We start from the raw sequence: 17536 nt of genomic DNA, 5'->3' as shown, positions 1-17536 counted from the left end.
GTGACAGGGACTAGGGATAGGGATGAACTATGAATCAAGTAGTACATAGTATATACACCAAGTAAACTGCCCTCCGTTTCTGATTTTAACTCAAGATTCTTGTGCCGGTTCAACTTAATCTCTCAACTTCTCAACTTCTAACTCTACTTCTACTAATTACTATCACAACATCTGATTAAATATTTTCAAACCAAATCAAGCACTAACAGTTGCAATTTAAGAAATCCTCATGAAACAATATGTCTTTAATCACATGGTTAACACTTGTTGAAAGCGTTAAAAACGATTTTTTGCCAAATTGGGTCTTTCAATAGTAGATGGACTACCATATATGTAGTAATGTAGTAACATAATGTATTGGAAATGTGTTAATTACTTTGTTTCATTTCAGGTCCAAAAACTTTCTGCCTTGGGCTATATGCCCATATTGTTCATTAGCCAGAGGCACAAGGGCACAGGCAAGTTGGTGGCAGAAGTAGTCACGCATCTGCCACCAACGCAAGCCAACACAGGTTTTTTAACAAGTATGAAGAAGGCATATAACTTCATTACCAAAGTATATGGTAAGATACGTTTTATGTAGAGTTCATTAGTGTTTGTCGTAGATTTTTTTGACGATGTGTTCAGAATGTATATTTTTGCTAACTTCACAACAGATGTGCCCCAGCCACAACAAGACCAGCACCTTACCCTAGACCAGCCCCAGACACAACAAGACCAGCACCTTACCCTAGACCAGCCCCAGCCTCAAGACCAGCACCTTACCCTAGACCAGCCCCAGCCTCAAGACCAGCACCTTACCCTAGACCAGCCCCAGACACAACAAGACCAGCACCTTACCCTAGACCAGCCTCAACAAGACCAGCACCTTACCCTAGACCAGCCTCAACAAGACCAGCACCTTACCCTAGACCAGCCTCAACAAGACCAGCACCTTACCCTAGACCAGCCCCAGACACAACAAGACCAGCACCTTACCCTAGACCAGCCCCAGCCTCAAGACCAGCACCTTACCCTAGACCAGCCCCAGCCCCAACAAATGATTACACTTAACCTATTTCCGATAGACACTCATATGCAGCCTCTACCACCCAGGAAAAGACAAAGTAAGTAATCTTGCCTTGCACCCCATCTGTAAATTTGTCCCATGTTTTTTTTTTTTTGTAATCAGAGCACAATATAAAACAAGTTACACATGGTGAATTTCTCCCCTTTTGATGAATTAACCCCCCTCCCCGCGAATATGAATATATAATTCTTAACCTTTTCCCTAAGCCCCACTATCCACCCCAGGCCAAGGCAGACAAGCCCCACCATCCGTCCAACCTCAATTAAGGAAAAGACAAAGTAAGTAATCTTGCCTTGCATCCCATCTGTAAATTGGTCCCGTGGTTTTGTAATCATTGTATTAATTTAAAATAAGTTAACCAAGGTGAATTTCACCCCCTTCAATTAATTAAGCCACTCCCCCAAGATACTGAATATATACTGAATATATAATTTCCCCTTGCACCCTAAGCCCCAGCCGCAGGCAAAGGAGACACGCAATCCGGCAGAGAAGCCCCACCCTCCACCCTTGCCAAAAAGAAGAAAACAAAAAGTAAGTACACATTCTTTGCAGCCCATGTGTATATTTGTTTCTTTTCTTTGCACCCCATGTGTATATCAGCAGCCACGTGTTGGGTGTAAGGGTGTTGTAGAGGCCAAAGTACAATTGATAGTAATGTGAATACGAATTTATGTTAAACAGGTAAATCATTTCATTTAGAAGTTCATGTAATGGTTAAAAATGTTAAATAATACTTAAAAGGTTAAAAGCATACTAGAATACATGTGCTTATAGGATTTGGTACATATTAGTAAAATAGTGTACTGCCTGTTTAACAATAAGCCTTCTTCGGCTACATTACGTTGATTCTCATAATGTTATTCAGATCTTGAGAGTGGTGGAAGCAAATGGTTTTCTTACCTGCTAACTGCTAACTTATAGCTACTTCCATTAGGATTCTTTTATTTCATTAAGTGCTTTAGTCAGCTCACATTCTCTTTTGTAAATCGGAAACCAAGGAATAAAAACAGAGATTTTCATCTTTTATTTCAACAACATTTCTGAAGTGGATTTATTGAACTGTGTTGCTGGGCTCACAATAGACACTGTGGATGGGACTAGCTGCTTGGAATAATGTTAGATAGTTATTAGTGTAAGCCATTGCACATCTCAAGATTTCAAACCTCTACAGGTGTTTTTCCATGTAGCCCCCTTTTATTGAACCAAACTCACACTTGGTCTCTTTCAGCCCTCAAAGTGAACTAAGAACAGTGACTCAGCATTTTTTGGGGCATATGTGAACACCCCAAGCGAACTCAGACCCATTTGAAATTAACCAAACTTTTTTTTTGCCTTTGTCATTTAAGGTTGCAAATGCAGTCGACAGACAATTTACCCATATGATCAAATATTGGAAAGACGGATGAATGAGGTAAGATGTAGAACCATATCTTTCAATCCACATGTGACAAAACAGTAACACTGAGCAGTAGTTATCAACCTTTTTCAAGTATCAACCCTCTCACAAGTGCTACCCCTTACGAAAAAGTGTGTGCGTGTTTGTTTCTGCAGGGGAAGGCAGCAGAGGTCAAAGTGCGCTGGCTGCCTTGCTCTTCCTGGTAAGTGATGGCTTATTCTGTATATGTATCCATTAATTCATTAATTTATTCATTCATTAATTCATATTATTTCCACATTTTCTTTGCCATACATATGTATATTGTCATTCATCCATAGCTAACACAGTCTTAGTGTTTTAAAACTTGGTCCCTCCCAGCCTTCAAAGTGAACTTTGAGCAGTGACTGTTCCTTTTTTTGGGCATAAGGAACACTCTCTAAGCATACTTAGACCCCTTTTAAAGTGAACTGAACTGAGAACATGTGCACGCCAGCCTACAAGTAGTCATCTGGCTCAGGTTTGGTCATATGACATCTGTAGCTAATACATTCTAACCTGTTTGCCCTATACATTTGCTAATTTTATTTTGTTTATTTGGGTTATTTTATATGGTGTTTGCCAAACAGCAGTTATTTTGTTCAAAGTGAAAACCACTGTTCCCATAATGAACCAAATTTAGTCCTCTTAAAATGGCCTGTGAAGTGGACTGAACCAGAAACAACTCTTGTCTCTGTGTTCACATTATGAGTTCACTTAAAGAGGACTCAGATCACTTTCTAGTCTACTTCAGCTGATGGAGTCTTAAGCTGTGACGCAGATGCCTTTGTGGTGCCATTGTGTCTTTGCTGACCCCCTCTGCGCTCGACGTAGAGGCCTCTAAACACATAATTTAGATTATCGTGTCTGTCTACACAGTATTTGCATAGCGACACGGTAAACCTGATGCAGAACTTCAAAGGGTTGTCTGTGGGGATGACTGTGTCCAAGCAACTACCGGTTAGTCCAGTAGTTTTCACTTGGAACAAAATGACTGCTGTTTGACAAAAGCCATATAAAATAAACCCCAAAAAATTATCCAAAAGAAAAAGGCAAACCTTTATTTATCAGCTTCAGATGACATATCTTCAAACTAGCCAGAAGTCTAGTTGTGAGCTTTAGGCTGTACTGCATATGCTGTGTGTAAGATGACTTGTGGACTATTTACAGTGGCAGAGTCTGGCAGGACACCTGGGAGCCGGCCAGCAAATTCGCCTGATGACCTATACTGTTTTACTATTCTTTTTGTATATTTGGTCAGAATTAAATTCACTATTGTTATATTTTATGATTTGTCTGTCAATCATTGACTACACTGAATAATTGTGTCATGACTTCGTGCTCTATTTGATGGGAAAATTGAGATAGTGGAAAGTTGCATGTAGTGACAGTCAAGTCACCTATATTTATATAGCGCTTTTTACAATACAGATTATACAATTATACAAAGCAGCTTCACAGTGATAACATGAAAATAATACAACAAAGTTTGTTTCTAGAAGAATTTTGCATCCTCGTCCACCTTAAGGCAGATCAATAATATTGTTGAATATGAAATGCCCCCAACTAAGCAAGCCAAAAGCCAGGCAACCAGAACAAGTACTAAATTGGCATCATCCTAACTGATCATGAACATTTTAGTCAGTATTTGTTTGTGGTAATTTTGGAGCAAAGTAAATGGGGTCCTATCCCTGGTGACAGATGCCTCCTGCGTCAGGATGTATTACTGAAAAGCTGCATCCTTTTTTACCTCTGACCGCTTAGCACACAACACTGTTTATTTTTGTTATCATGTTTGTCTGTTCAGAACACTTATGAGAGTTTGAAAATAAGAAGACATTTTCAAACATTCTCAATGAAGAGAAGAGGCACATTTATACATTTTCAACAATGGTACATGTAATGATTTTTCCGGTCAGGAGTGAAGAAACGGGCAGGTAACATCATCACAGACCCTTCTCACCCCGGCCACAAACTGTTTGCACTTCTGCCGTCAGGCCGACGCTTCAGATGCGCACTAGAACATCCAGGCACATAAACAGTTTTCCCCCCCATGCTATCTCCAGCTTAAACAGCTAACACAGAAATTAACACCTGTTGTATAATTCATTCTCAGTATCTGAGAGAGAAGCAATAATTAGAGTTTTGTTGTTATTGTTTGCTTTTTTTTTTTTTTTGGAAATACATATAGAAATTTTATTTATAGAGCTGCACCACAGTACACAATGCACAAATCTGTACATAAGTCTCTGTTCACATGTATACCCAATATCATTATTATTTTTTAATTATTCAGGTTTTTTCCTTAGTCTCATTGAAATGCTTGTTCTCATGTCATAAATGTATGTATGTATGTAAGAGCGCCTGTAAAAAAAAACCTAAAACAAATTCATTGTGTGTTTGCGCACACTTTGCGAATAAAGCTCATTCTGATTCTGAAAGAACTATATGATGAAATATATGAAAGTGAATTAAAATCACACAGCGTCTGAACTGCCACTCAAAAAGGCAATTTTTTCATATCCTTTGCCTCATACAAAGACAGATTGGTGTCAAATTTCACAAATCAACATGTGCATGACATAAGGTGATCAGACTTCAGAGATCAAAACCGGAGACATGAGCCTGAGGAATCGGTAAAGCCAGCAACATTTCCAGCTTGGCCATCAATATACTTTAAAGGTCTATGTTTTCTTCTCATAAAACCAGGGACAGAGGTAGTTTCCCCTGACAATAGGGAATGTGCCAGGATACTGATGACATCGATCTGGTCACCCTGGAATGACTTGACTCAGGTTGGCGGTTTACTAAGGCCTATGACAGTGGTGGGAAATCTAAGGCCTGGCCTTGCAAGGTGGTCCACATGCGGCCTGTTGTGCTGTTTAATCCGGCCAATGTCTTCATGATCAAGGCCTCAGGTCTGATTTGTCAGGAAAGTGTTGCATTATTCACGAAATACAATCAGTTCCCACTTATCCTAACCCTAACTCTATCTTTATTCTCCATGCCAAGTATGAGCTCTTATCCTCTGGCAGAAGATATAGGGTACCCCAATGTAAACTAAGTATATTTCTAAACTATAGGCATAATTTGAACCTACCTCAATTAAAACTTTAAATAATGTTGCTTGAGGCTGCAGGGGTTGTGCAATAGCTTCATGATATAATGCATATAGGGTTGTGTGTAGGTTGCTCTTGTCATTGTTTGTGAAAGATGAGCAATAGATTGCGGCTGTGATGTGCTTCAGTCTGGCTATATATCACTTTATGTATGTTGTTTTTTTATTGTAAGTATATGTCAGCTGTACGATAAAACAAATATGTCAAGTGTTATGTGTGAAGCATTTGAACTTGAGGCAAATATCCCTCTGGGGAGAATAAAGGAGGCCATCGCTGCAAAGTGGTCTCCATGATATGTAAAAATTAAAACTTTGTCGTAGGACTATAGCAAACACATTGTTGGAAAGGTCTCAACCTCGACAGTATGTATGTCAGTCCGAAGAGGATACATTACTCCTGCTTTGAAATATTGACCTCTGAACCTTGAACCCAGTACATGTTTGAAGGCTTGTCATTTAGTGACAGAAGATGCTACACCAGCTGTTATAGAAAGCTCTGGACCTTAGCTGTCATGTAGATATGGTCTCCAAAGTTTACCCATTGTAAGCACTGTCAAATATGGTAATAAGCTATTTTGATCTATTTAACAATTAGATTTTTTAAATCTGATGACACCAGTGTGTTCCCCATCCCAAAAAAACCCATGGTGTATCCAAAATTCTACACTGCCAACTTCTAATTATGAGAAATATACCAATATATTTTAAAACTACAACTTCCACTAGATACGCTGTCTGCAGTGAATGGGCTTCAACTAAACTCAAAAAGTTCACAACTGAGCAACGTGTTGTTTCTGGTGACAAAACCACTGATTAAATATCATGTACATTGAAGCAATACTGGCATTATAAGTGGGATATGGGCTTCGCATGCGCCCCGCTCGGCCCATATTGCAGTGTTCTGTCTTACAGCATATGTAATGTTTCACTGGTAATAAGAGCAAAATAATATTATTAAAATAATGAATAACATGATACATTTTAGGCATTTATTAGCTTGTACAACCACAAAAACAACACACATAGCTCAGACACATAACAAAAATCAGTCAGACAAATACAAAAAGTGAAGAGCATGTCAAGTGATTACAAAGGCCTGGTAGGGACTGACCCTGTGATACATGATGGGGCAGCTATGGAGTGATTTGCAGTGGTGGTAGTGCAAAAGTTAACAGTGCTGGGGTTTAATCAGTGCAAAGTAGGGCTGCACAATATATCGAAATTAGTGAAATGTATACTGTATATCGCGATATGCATAACGCAACAGCTTGCAATGACTGGGGTCATGAATAAAATACAGTTTTGTAGCTTTAATAAGTATCAGGATATATTTAATTCATGCAGTGAAAACTAAGCAATATTTTATTTTTACATTTTATGATTCAGTATCTTTTATTAAATAATGTAGGATAACCTGAAACCCTGTGGTTTACACTGATGTTAAAATAACACTTCTTACGCTACAGTAAAACACTGATGTTCACTTTCACAAGTTATAAGGATGTTTGTTATACATGTAGGTTATATCATTTTAAAGATATTTTAAAGATAATTTAAGTTTATTTTACACACTTTAAGCATTATCGTATCGCATATCGAATATCGCATTATTTAATGAATTATCGAACTTTTCTTCAATATCGCACAGTACAAAGCAATACAAAGCAGATAAGATAAGTAGAACAGACACTTATATTAAATTTAAAAGAAAAAGTTTATACAAGCAGCCAAAAGGGGTAAATAATGGGACCACAGTCCAAACTGTGTAGAGGGGCTAATGTAGCCTGTAAGAGAGTCAAATGGATAGTGGATACTAGACAATAGACAAAGTGATGTGATGGTTGGGGCAGGGAGAGACTCATGCTGAAAAGTCCATTTCTCCACTACCCTTTTGTGTGACATTGAGTTGCTGGTTAGCCCTGGGGGCAAAGGACCTCTCCTCAATGTTGAGCATGCAGAAGACTGCTTCTGCAAATTATCCTCGGTTTGTTAAATGATTAACTCCAGCTCCATGCCAAACACAGAGCCAGCTTTCCTTACCAGCCTGTCCCAACAGCCCTCTTCTTAATGCTGCCTCCCCAGCACACAACAGCATAAAAAAGGTCTCTGGCCATGAAAATATAGTTTAATCGTGCTCAGAGTCACTACTGGTATTGTATTCCTCAGAATCACTATCAAAGTTAATTTCTGTTTCAGTCAGAACTTGAACATAACAGTTCTTTGCATGCTTTGCCAGGCTGTTGCTTGCTTGTTTGTTCTTCATCGTCAAGCTCTGTAGACCTTGGATCCCATCTTGAAGCAGGCCCCACGTCTCACCTTACATGTTAAAACAAATTGAGCCTTTATTAATTAGAAACTTTCAGCAATATTGTAATGTATGCCAAGTATAACACAAAAACATACTGTACCTGATGTCACATTAGAAAGCTGGGATGACATGTGCTTCAGAGTGTCTGCACGGGTGCAAAGAGACTTCCAATGCTTGTTCATCTCTGCAATAAGAATCCTCTTCTCCTCCTCAAGTCTCCTTACTGCCATCACTATGTCAAATGCCTTCCTCTTCGTCCTTAGATCTACAGAGTCTGGAATACATAGATGAAACAAGTCAGTTGTATTTAAGATTAGTATTTAAAGATTTTCTGGGGTTACAATAAAGGCATGATAGATTTTGTGCCACTATGTGACTATTTCACATAGTCAACAGAATTGTGTACATACCACCGTGTGTAAGCTGCCATGGCCAAACAATCTCATCAGATAGAATGGTGTCTAAGGTCAGATGTTCTGCATTAGGAACCAAGGTGTTATACTTTTCCACAAAAGAAAGTAAAACATTTTTTTCCTCCCTGATCTTTCGGCGGATCCGGGCACGTCCTTTGCATCCGTCATTATCTTTATAAAGACGCTGGGACCTCCTCTTAACACTTGCCACCAGCTCCTCAATTCGGCTGGCTACAATGGCAAGATCAGCATCGTTTGGGGATGTTGTTGCTGAGAGGAAGAAATGAAGAGATAAGAAATATACTTGATTCCATGAAAAAATATTATTTCTGGACAAACAATATGTTCATATTTCTCTGTAACTGAGGCTACACTTGTAGTTAAGGTTGAGTATAGTTAGGTTAGTTAGGTTCTATATTGTCCCCATGGGGATAATGAATCTCCACACATCATCAGCAATCAGAGTATGTGCTCTTTGACTACGATTACAATGAGCCTCTTTGGAATTGCAGCCAAGCTTAGTCAGAAGTGATGCATCAAGCAGCATATCAAACAGTATAAGACAGTATATTCTACCTTCTGCCCACTCATTGATATCAATGATCCAGCTTTCCAGTTGATTGTCTGTGATGTCCATTTCCATTTTCATGGCCTCCAGGTTATGCAACTGGCATTGCAGGGCTATTGTGGCCTTCAAACACAAATCACAATGAGGGAAATGCCTACAACTTTGACTATTGTTGATAAGGATTGTTAAGTACCTCCACTATTAGAAAACCACATACAACACTGATTAAATATACAGTATATTCGTAAATACGTGGACAATCAATATACCGGTATGCGGTATGAACATTTACATATTTTATGAACATATTTTATATTAAGACACTGAAAAATACAATTGACACTACACATGAAACCATCCATATATTCTATTGTATTGACTATTGTATTGTATTTTTTAGATATATGCCACTTTATTTTACAATATCGCTATGAATGTTGCATAAGGGAAAACTGGTGTCTTTACCTTCCGATATCGGCAGGCAAGGGTGGAAGCCAAGTTGTCAAACTTTCGTTGGTTCCAGCGCATGGCCATGACCGTCAGCATGTCTATGCGTCCTGCAAAAATAAAAAATATGAGATAATCACCCTTCTTTCCAGTAGCAGTAGGAGAAGAAACTGAGTGTGCAGACTTGTTAGGTACCACAAACTTTTGCGAGATAATAACTTACAGTATAGTACTATGGTACTAATCTGCTGTCTTGTGCCATTTGATTACTGTCCCATGTAGGGCTAGGTATCGTTAAAAGTAATTTGATACCGATACCTTGACTTCGATACCAGTTCCTGAACGATACTTTTTCCGATACCAATTTTATGAAAAAAATATATATAAATCCGTTTTAACAACATTACATTACCTAAAAAAATTAATTGGTTAAATTTTTCTTTTTTTTACACTTAAAATCACGGCTGACACAGTTGTAATTGTAGTTTTAATGACACATAGCCTGACAACATCTCATCTGACAGAGGACTGTGCCGTGCTGACTACGTTATTCATTTATTTTGAAATCAACGCTGAAGCTAAAAAGCGGAATGGAGTTTAATTTATTAAGGCATTCCTCAAGTGTAATGGATAATTTGACTGACGGCGCTCTGAAAAGTGAACAGACATTATGCGCTGAATTAGAGACGATAAAATTGAAAGTAGGTGGGTCTTGTCCCACCCATATACAATGGGTACATGGTACCATATTTTCCATCTATGTGGGTTATGACGCTTACACACACACCGCGTGGAGCTAATAATGGTATAGTATCAAGGCAAATCGGTCGGTACCTAAAAAGTATTGAACTCGATAACCAGCCCTAGTCCCATGAAAGGGTTAGTAGGTAAATAGCACAGTATAGTGAAGTAGTAGCATGAAACAATGGCGCAGAACAGTAGGCAAATGGCATAGAGCACTATGGCAGGACAGTAGGTGAATGGTACTCTGACGTGTATTTTTTTATCACACTGCCCCTCCTTATTATCCTGCCTTCAAATAAAATAGGATGATGGTATTGTAATCGATCCATCCATTTGTGTTGAATATTCTGAGCTTTATATTTTCAGACTCAGCATATATGCATGTGCTTAAAGTGGCTCACCATTGTCATCAGGATTAAAATGTACTGCTTTCCTTACCTGCTTTTGACATGTGCTTTGTGGTAACAGCAATCCTTGAGAGGAAGGCGTTGCACTGCTCCACCTCTTCCCCAAGAGTCGAACCAGCCCCCTCCTGATACGCTCCACTCCATTTTACCTTTAAAAAATAAAACAAAAAAAACAAACCTAAGTGGCAACAATCTTATGCAGGGTTTTCAGGGAAAGAAAATGTCATGGACAATCCTTTTTTCTTACCTCACATTTGAAATCATGAGCTTTGGCATGAAAAACAGAAAGAAATGGCCTCATGGTGAGGAGATCCTGAAGCTCAGGGCATTTCTCTGTCACTCTCCGGAGGTAAGGCCAGTACTTGCATGCCACATCCATAGCGAAAAATGTCACTTGCTTACAGGCCATTTGCTTTTGGAGGTACAGGGGGTAGGCAAAAATCTCCCCCCTGAACATATTGAGGGCACGGAGGAGAACCCCATGACGACATACAGCGAGTTCCAGGCCCTCCTCGTCTGTTTTTCCTGAGGACTTCTGAGACGTTTCGCGCGCCGCTGACCACTGCCCTCCACAGACACCTCTTCCAGAGACCTAAAACATGGAAGATGGTTAACAGTCCAAACTTGTTCAAACAAAGTTCTCTATAGGACGTGGTGTTTTATAGGTAAATATAGTGAAGTTGTGCAAGTTTACATGACTGGTTGAGGTATGGACATAGTCCACAAATCTTGCGACGTCATCATCATTTGCGATGAACACGCCATCAAAGATGGCTTGTTCCTCCGATCTAAATAAAAGAGATACATATTAACTTTAAATATTCATATGATTTTCAATTCACAGCAGTTGCTTTAAAAGTAATGAACCGTCAATGCACACAGGATTTTGTAAATACCTTGCTGCACTCTTGAATCTGTAGTGCTTGCGGTTTCCATCAACAGATACTGCAACCATGTCTGGGCTGCACGCTGGGCAGTCAAAGTGGTCCTCCTGGCATAATTTGTCCACTTCGAATCGGACAGCTTCCCACTCCAAGAAGCTTTTCCGGAAGCTGTCTGCTGTGATGTTACCGCTCTGTTTCAAAAGAGTTCAGTAAAACAGATCAAATTAAATATGTACTGCACTGAAGTAAAATACTCTAAATGGATACATTTCGGGATGTTTGTACTAATTTTGTAACCAATCCTTAGAATACATATCAAAGGAAATTAACAATGTGTAAACTTCACTCATAGACTATACACTGGTGTATTTTGGGGATGTTTGGCCCATTAATCCAAGGGAACACTTCTGGGATAAGGAAATTATATTGGGGAGAAGATGTCAAAGTCTGTAGCCAATGGAGTTGAAGTTGAGATCTTCAGAATGACCTGTTTTTTTTCAGAAATGGTTCAGTGCAAACTGCATGACTGATGAGAGAACATGAGTTTATGGTTGTTTATAAAGGGTCTAAATAAAAAATAAAAAAAATCCTAAACAGTGCAAATGTTCATGTGTACTTTCTATCATCATCCTCATGCCCTCATAGTATTATTTATTGAGTTACACAGTTATTACCACAAATACTTACACGGCCAAAGCGAACAGTGCGTTGATCCAGCATTCTAAGAAATGCTTGGCTAGACATCCCTGGTGCTGCCATCTTCAGCTCTTCAAAAGAAAAAAGGACATCTGTCGCGTACACAGTTGAATGGTGAGAAGTGGCAGGCCAGTAGTCATTATGGATCAGGTCATCCACTCCAGGACTCCAAGTGGCTTCACATGCCTTGCATCTAATCTGAGGCAATCTGAGATCATATCGCCCTGGAAAAAGAAGGAAATATATACTCACAGTTAATTTTGACAGACGCAAACTGTGTCATTCTGACAACTGATATGGGAACCTTTGACTAAGGATGGATCAGGAGGACACTTCTACAAACATTTTGTAAGGCACTCTATTGGAAGGCACACTTTTGTCAGGCAAATTAACTATCCCCATTCAAACAAAGGTTAACTGTTTTCCTCCACATAGGTGGGCCCAGACAATCTAATCAACACACAACCTATTGAATTGGATTTCCAGCCATGATAAAGAAAATTTCTGGATATGTGTTCCACAATGTAACGTATGAATGTAACATAATCATGATTTTTATATGTTCATAGTTGTGACAAAGTGAGAGGGAGTATATACGAGGTGTGATCAGCAAATACCTGTGGGTGAAATTCTGCAGGAGTGACCCCCACCCCACCCATAAAGTTCTTCTTACCATTCATTGTAACCACAACTATGGACTGTCCTGCGATGACACTGGACGATCCTTGTAGACAACCGCATATTGTCTCTGGCATCTCCAAAGGTACAAGACGATCTTGAAAAAAAAAAAAACACATGGATGAGAATTAAAGAATAACATATTTATTTATGTGACTTTCAAAAACTACAACTTACCACACTGGGTTAGAACCCTCTCCACAACACAAGTTGTGGGAGGCAACGGATGAAAAAATGCAAGTGTCATCGAATCCCTGTTGTGAAACACTTGACCTTGGTGGACCCTGACATCACACTGCCCACAGAGGAATGGGTGTGGTCGGCAGTCACAACAACGGATAACGGCTGGACCGTTTCCACAATGTTGGCAGATCCGAGTTGCCGCATGTTGTCGAGCCACCATGGTGTTGACCAGTCGGGGTCTCTCTTTCTCCCACCACCCTGATATGAGGCTCTTTCGGGTCGACCAGTCTGTTGAGGCTTGTGGTGTTTCATCCTCATGTATGTCCTCACCCAGTGAGCATTTAAGCTCTTGAAGGAAGGACTCTGTTAAAACAATGCACAATATTGAAAAACTGTAGTAATAATAAATATTAACATACTAAATTAACATATTGTTTTGAACCAGTGCAGTCAAAATAAAGAACACACCTGCAGTAACGGAAGGAAAGTCACTGGTCACTTCCCCACTGGTTTCCGGAGCCCTGACATGAGAGACACCCTTCTTCCGACTCTGGCTGTGACTGGGACCTGCTGTAGCAAAAAAGCTGTTGCTTTTTACACTCAATGAAACAAACTTTACCTGATGCTAGGCACAGGTATGTAATAATAACCTCAGATATGTTCTAATTCAGACCCATGACTTGTGATTATGTTGTATACCATTTCAAGATGCAAAACTAGATCTGGAGATAAAGTCTACAATTTAATTAACATGAATGTAAAAAAAAGTCTGACCTCCTTGTTTTCGGGATGATCTGGGTCTGCCGTAAATAATGTTTCCATCACTGTCCCTCTTAATCCACCTAACCTCTTGCTTGCTGTTTGATGGCTGGCTGGTGGATGGATGGCTGGTGGAAGGCTGACTGGTGGATGGTTCTGCTTCCTGGTGTATGCTAATGAGCTGTTCAAGCTCTTGGAGGTGAGCCTGATGTGCAGCCTGATCGACAAGGTCACTAATCTCCTTCAGGTGACGGTCCATCTCAGGATCGGACACGGCACACAATATAAACACACAGGGACAAACAAAAGACAAGACAGACAAAAAAAACAAAAACACCACTCGAAGGGGAGGGAGGAGAGACAGTAAGACCTCAAGAGAGAGAGAGAAAACACAATACAACAGTAGAGAAAGTAACAAGACAAATGTGGCTCTTAAAAGTGCCTTTTTTTTTATAAGATGCTGCTAATAAGTATTAAGATGAGGGATAAGATGAGATAAAGGGAAGGAACCTACAGAGAAAGAGAAGAACAAACCAAAATAGAATAGATCAACAAACTACATATTACAATATAAATAACTACTAGGCTAAGACATTAAGTAAATTGCTCCTCTTATTTATTCATGCAATCACAATATCATAAAAAATGAATGACTTTAAAAAGAAGTCATTGTGTGAGCAAGGGTTCTTCTATCATTATTTTTTTAACACATCCTTTTGTTCTGCCTTGATTCAAATTGATAAACAAACAGGAATAACGTGATCAGGGTACTTGTAAACTTTGCCTTGCCAGACTTAAAACCGTTATATATATATATGTATATATATACTAGCTACTTTGTTTTGTTTGTTTGTTTATTTCAGGCAATGGCAAAAAAAAATACAAAGTAGACAAAATATAATTAAGTCATATAGTGCAAAAAACAGAATATACAGTATTTAAATATGACAATAGAATTCTGCCTGAAAGGGAGTGGGAAGAAGACAACTTATTTAATACCACCCCACTTTGCATCTCATTGTGATTCAACAAACAGTTGTATTTGATTTGATTTGATATACTTTATTAATCCCACACTGTGTAAATGTCTGTGTTACTGCAACTCAAAAATAAAACATGAAAAATAAAGTAAAAAAATAATTCAAAAATATAATGTCACTCTTTTTCTAATACAGCTCTTACAGTGGGGTTCAAAATCAACAAATACGACAACATATTTGTTTTTGTTTTTTTGGCCATAACTTCCTCATTTTGGACGTGTAAATTCTTATTAATTTCTCTTCTTTATTTGACTGTTGTAGGGTAGGCTACTTACCGTGGTGGAATCGCGCTGGGCAATGGTTTCTGGGATCGTCGCACACAGTGTGACGCGTTGCACAAAATTGCGCCAAAATATCCAGCGCGGTCTCACCCTAAAACGTCATATACTGACGGGTCTTGACCATACGTCAACATACGACGAAAAGGGTATACCCCTATAACGTCAATATGAGACGCAGACATAAGCGCACCAGCAGCGCCTCCTAGCGGTACTCTAACGCATACCTAAACCCAACCGTACCCGAATCGTCACATATGGACGTTAAAGGGTACCCTTTTCGTCGTATGTTGCCATATGGTCAAGACCCGTCAGTATGTGACGTTTTGGGGTGAGACTGTGTTAAAATATCAATCATAATGAAAAAGTACAGTCTTAATATTTTACATCCTTGCTCAAACATTTAAAAGAATCAGCATGAATGTCTGAGTGAAGGAAACACGGGAATATGTAGCCATTACATTGAAACACATCACTTCCCAGAATGCATCCATCTCTTTGCCAGGCTGGGGATGGCCATATAATATTAATACAAACATTTCTGCAGTATGCTATTTAATTTATCACAACTTCATAATCAATATTGAGAAAGATCTATAAAAGTAGGCAATTATTATTATTTATTTTTTTTGTCTGGACCAGACAGAATTTTAGGACAGAGTCCTGGTGTTGTTTACCCATAGCGACGGTTGCTATGCGTCGCTGGGTGAGAGACACAATTAACCAAATAAAAAAAGAAAGGAAACAAAGTACAATTATAAAATATCCCACCTAAATTAAGACACGTTTAAGCCTACAGCAAATATGCAGTCCTGTAACTCCTGTAATTATGCCATTTTAATGTAGCCCAACACTATATTAAATTATATATAAAAGTCGTGGTAGCGATTCAGACAAGGGTTTCTGCCCCACAAAAATGTATGGTCACCGCACCAATGATCGTGACAGTCCATGCGACGACTCACGCTACTGCAAAATACACATTTGCAGTACAAAATCAATCGCCTGAAGCAATACTTTCCAGCGCAGGAAAACCGCTGGATGCCTAACCCCCTTTCGTCAAAATCCAAAGATGAGGGATTTGCATTCAAATCTATTGGATGACCCTCTACGGTGCCACGCGACGAAGAGGGGTACCCTCAACGTCGGCTTATGGACGTGAGGGGGAAATGACCAAGCGGCAGTGTGCGACGAATAGGGGTGAGACCGTGTTGTACATAAAAGAGCATTTTAGTGCTGCTATTTGCAGCTCAAGTAAAACTGGATGGAAAATGCTTGCAAGAAGTCTTTGTTTGCTGGCTTTATCTCTCATTATGACAGTCCACAACAAACCATTACAGGACAGAAATAGAAAGCAACATAATAATGCAACCCTGTTTATATGAACACATACTTTTAGATCACTTTTGGATTTGATCTTTTCAAGTATGCTTTTCATATTTCATAGTCCCACAGAAATTAGGTGCAAAACATAAAGCATTGGTTAAACAATGAGAAACACACACATGCACACTCGTGGAAAAGAGAGCCAATAGTGAGTAAAATAATAAAGAGAAACGGTCTGAGGCAATGAAAGCAAACCGTGGCTTCATTAGCCAGTGTGTTTGGCAGCACTAATGGAGACAAATGTGAACCCGCTGCCAGCAGAGGCGATAGAAACAGAGAAATGCTTCATTCTAATGCACATGGAAAACAAGTCCAGTCAGTAAAAAACACAAGCTGTCTGCAAACATCCAGACATCTATCAGTGAATGATAATGTGTCACGCTGACGTCTTATGCACAGTTTGTCACTAAAATGAGGAAAAAGCCACAATCCATATGCTTGCTTCAAAGCTTGATAACGGAGACTAACGTGATTTATAGGTTTCTACAATGGGTATTTCTTTTAATAACTGCCATCAATTATTAAATAGTTGTAAGGGATTGACCAATGAAAATGATTTCGAATGAAGTCTCATACTCGAACCGACCCATTTGGCCCCTCGAGTTTGAATTGCTTGTTCTGAAAATCAGCCCACAAATCAATGTGTTCATTTTTTTGTATTACTCATTTAGATAGTTAAATTGTTGTTAAATAGAAGTCTTTATTCATTTATCTTTCTGTATTTGTGACATGCTTCTCTGCAATTCCCCCACTTGTGTTGTATTGTCTTCGATCCGTGCAAAATAAAATGATCATGATGTTTCTGTAAACTCTTAATAAGCACTATCCTCTGACATTAATGTACTGAACATGCAGAGACATATCAAGTACTTTCATTTATTGTGAGCATCTCTACTGGTTTTGAGATAAAAAATAAATAATAATAAAAAAAATATTCTTCTTTGCTATGAACCTCTGCTGGTCGTAACAACTTGGGCCATGATATTATATCATGGTCTCCAAATTGTGTTTCAGCCTCGGATGTGTCTGTGGGGAAATAAACACTGCTTTAACGCTTAAGAAGATGGAAAACAATAGATGACGTGTGTGTCATCATCTCAATAAAACAGTTTTCTTAAACAGATCAAACTCACATGGGTTGTGT

General features: G+C 39.0%; 1 protein-coding gene and 1 long non-coding RNA gene across 2 annotated transcripts; one reads left to right on the top strand and one right to left on the bottom strand.

Annotated features, from left to right (window-relative positions):
- The first annotated feature begins 1003 nt into the window (after positions 1-1003).
- LOC307006871 lies at positions 1004-2485 on the top strand. Its single transcript, XR_013799537.1, has 3 exons — positions 1004-1347; positions 1520-1600; positions 2416-2485. It is a non-coding gene; the product is annotated as an uncharacterized lncRNA (long non-coding RNA).
- A 4851-nt stretch (positions 2486-7336) lies between these two features.
- LOC307007267 (uncharacterized protein) lies at positions 7337-9727 on the bottom strand. Its single transcript, XM_079629076.1, has 5 exons — positions 9356-9727; positions 8899-9013; positions 8320-8592; positions 8010-8183; positions 7337-7917 (listed from the first exon to the last, which is right to left on the bottom strand). Exons 1-5 carry the CDS (start codon positions 9434-9436, stop codon positions 7727-7729), a joined length of 834 nt encoding a protein of 277 aa, XP_079485202.1. The 5' UTR covers positions 9437-9727; the 3' UTR covers positions 7337-7726.
- Between the last annotated feature and the right edge of the window lie 7809 nt (positions 9728-17536).

The sequence above is a fragment of the Phoxinus phoxinus genome (genome assembly GCF_949152265.1).
Source record: "Phoxinus phoxinus genome assembly, chromosome: 11".
Lineage (NCBI taxonomy): Eukaryota > Metazoa > Chordata > Actinopteri > Cypriniformes > Leuciscidae > Phoxinus > Phoxinus phoxinus.
This window is presented reverse-complemented; position numbering and strand designations above follow the sequence as displayed.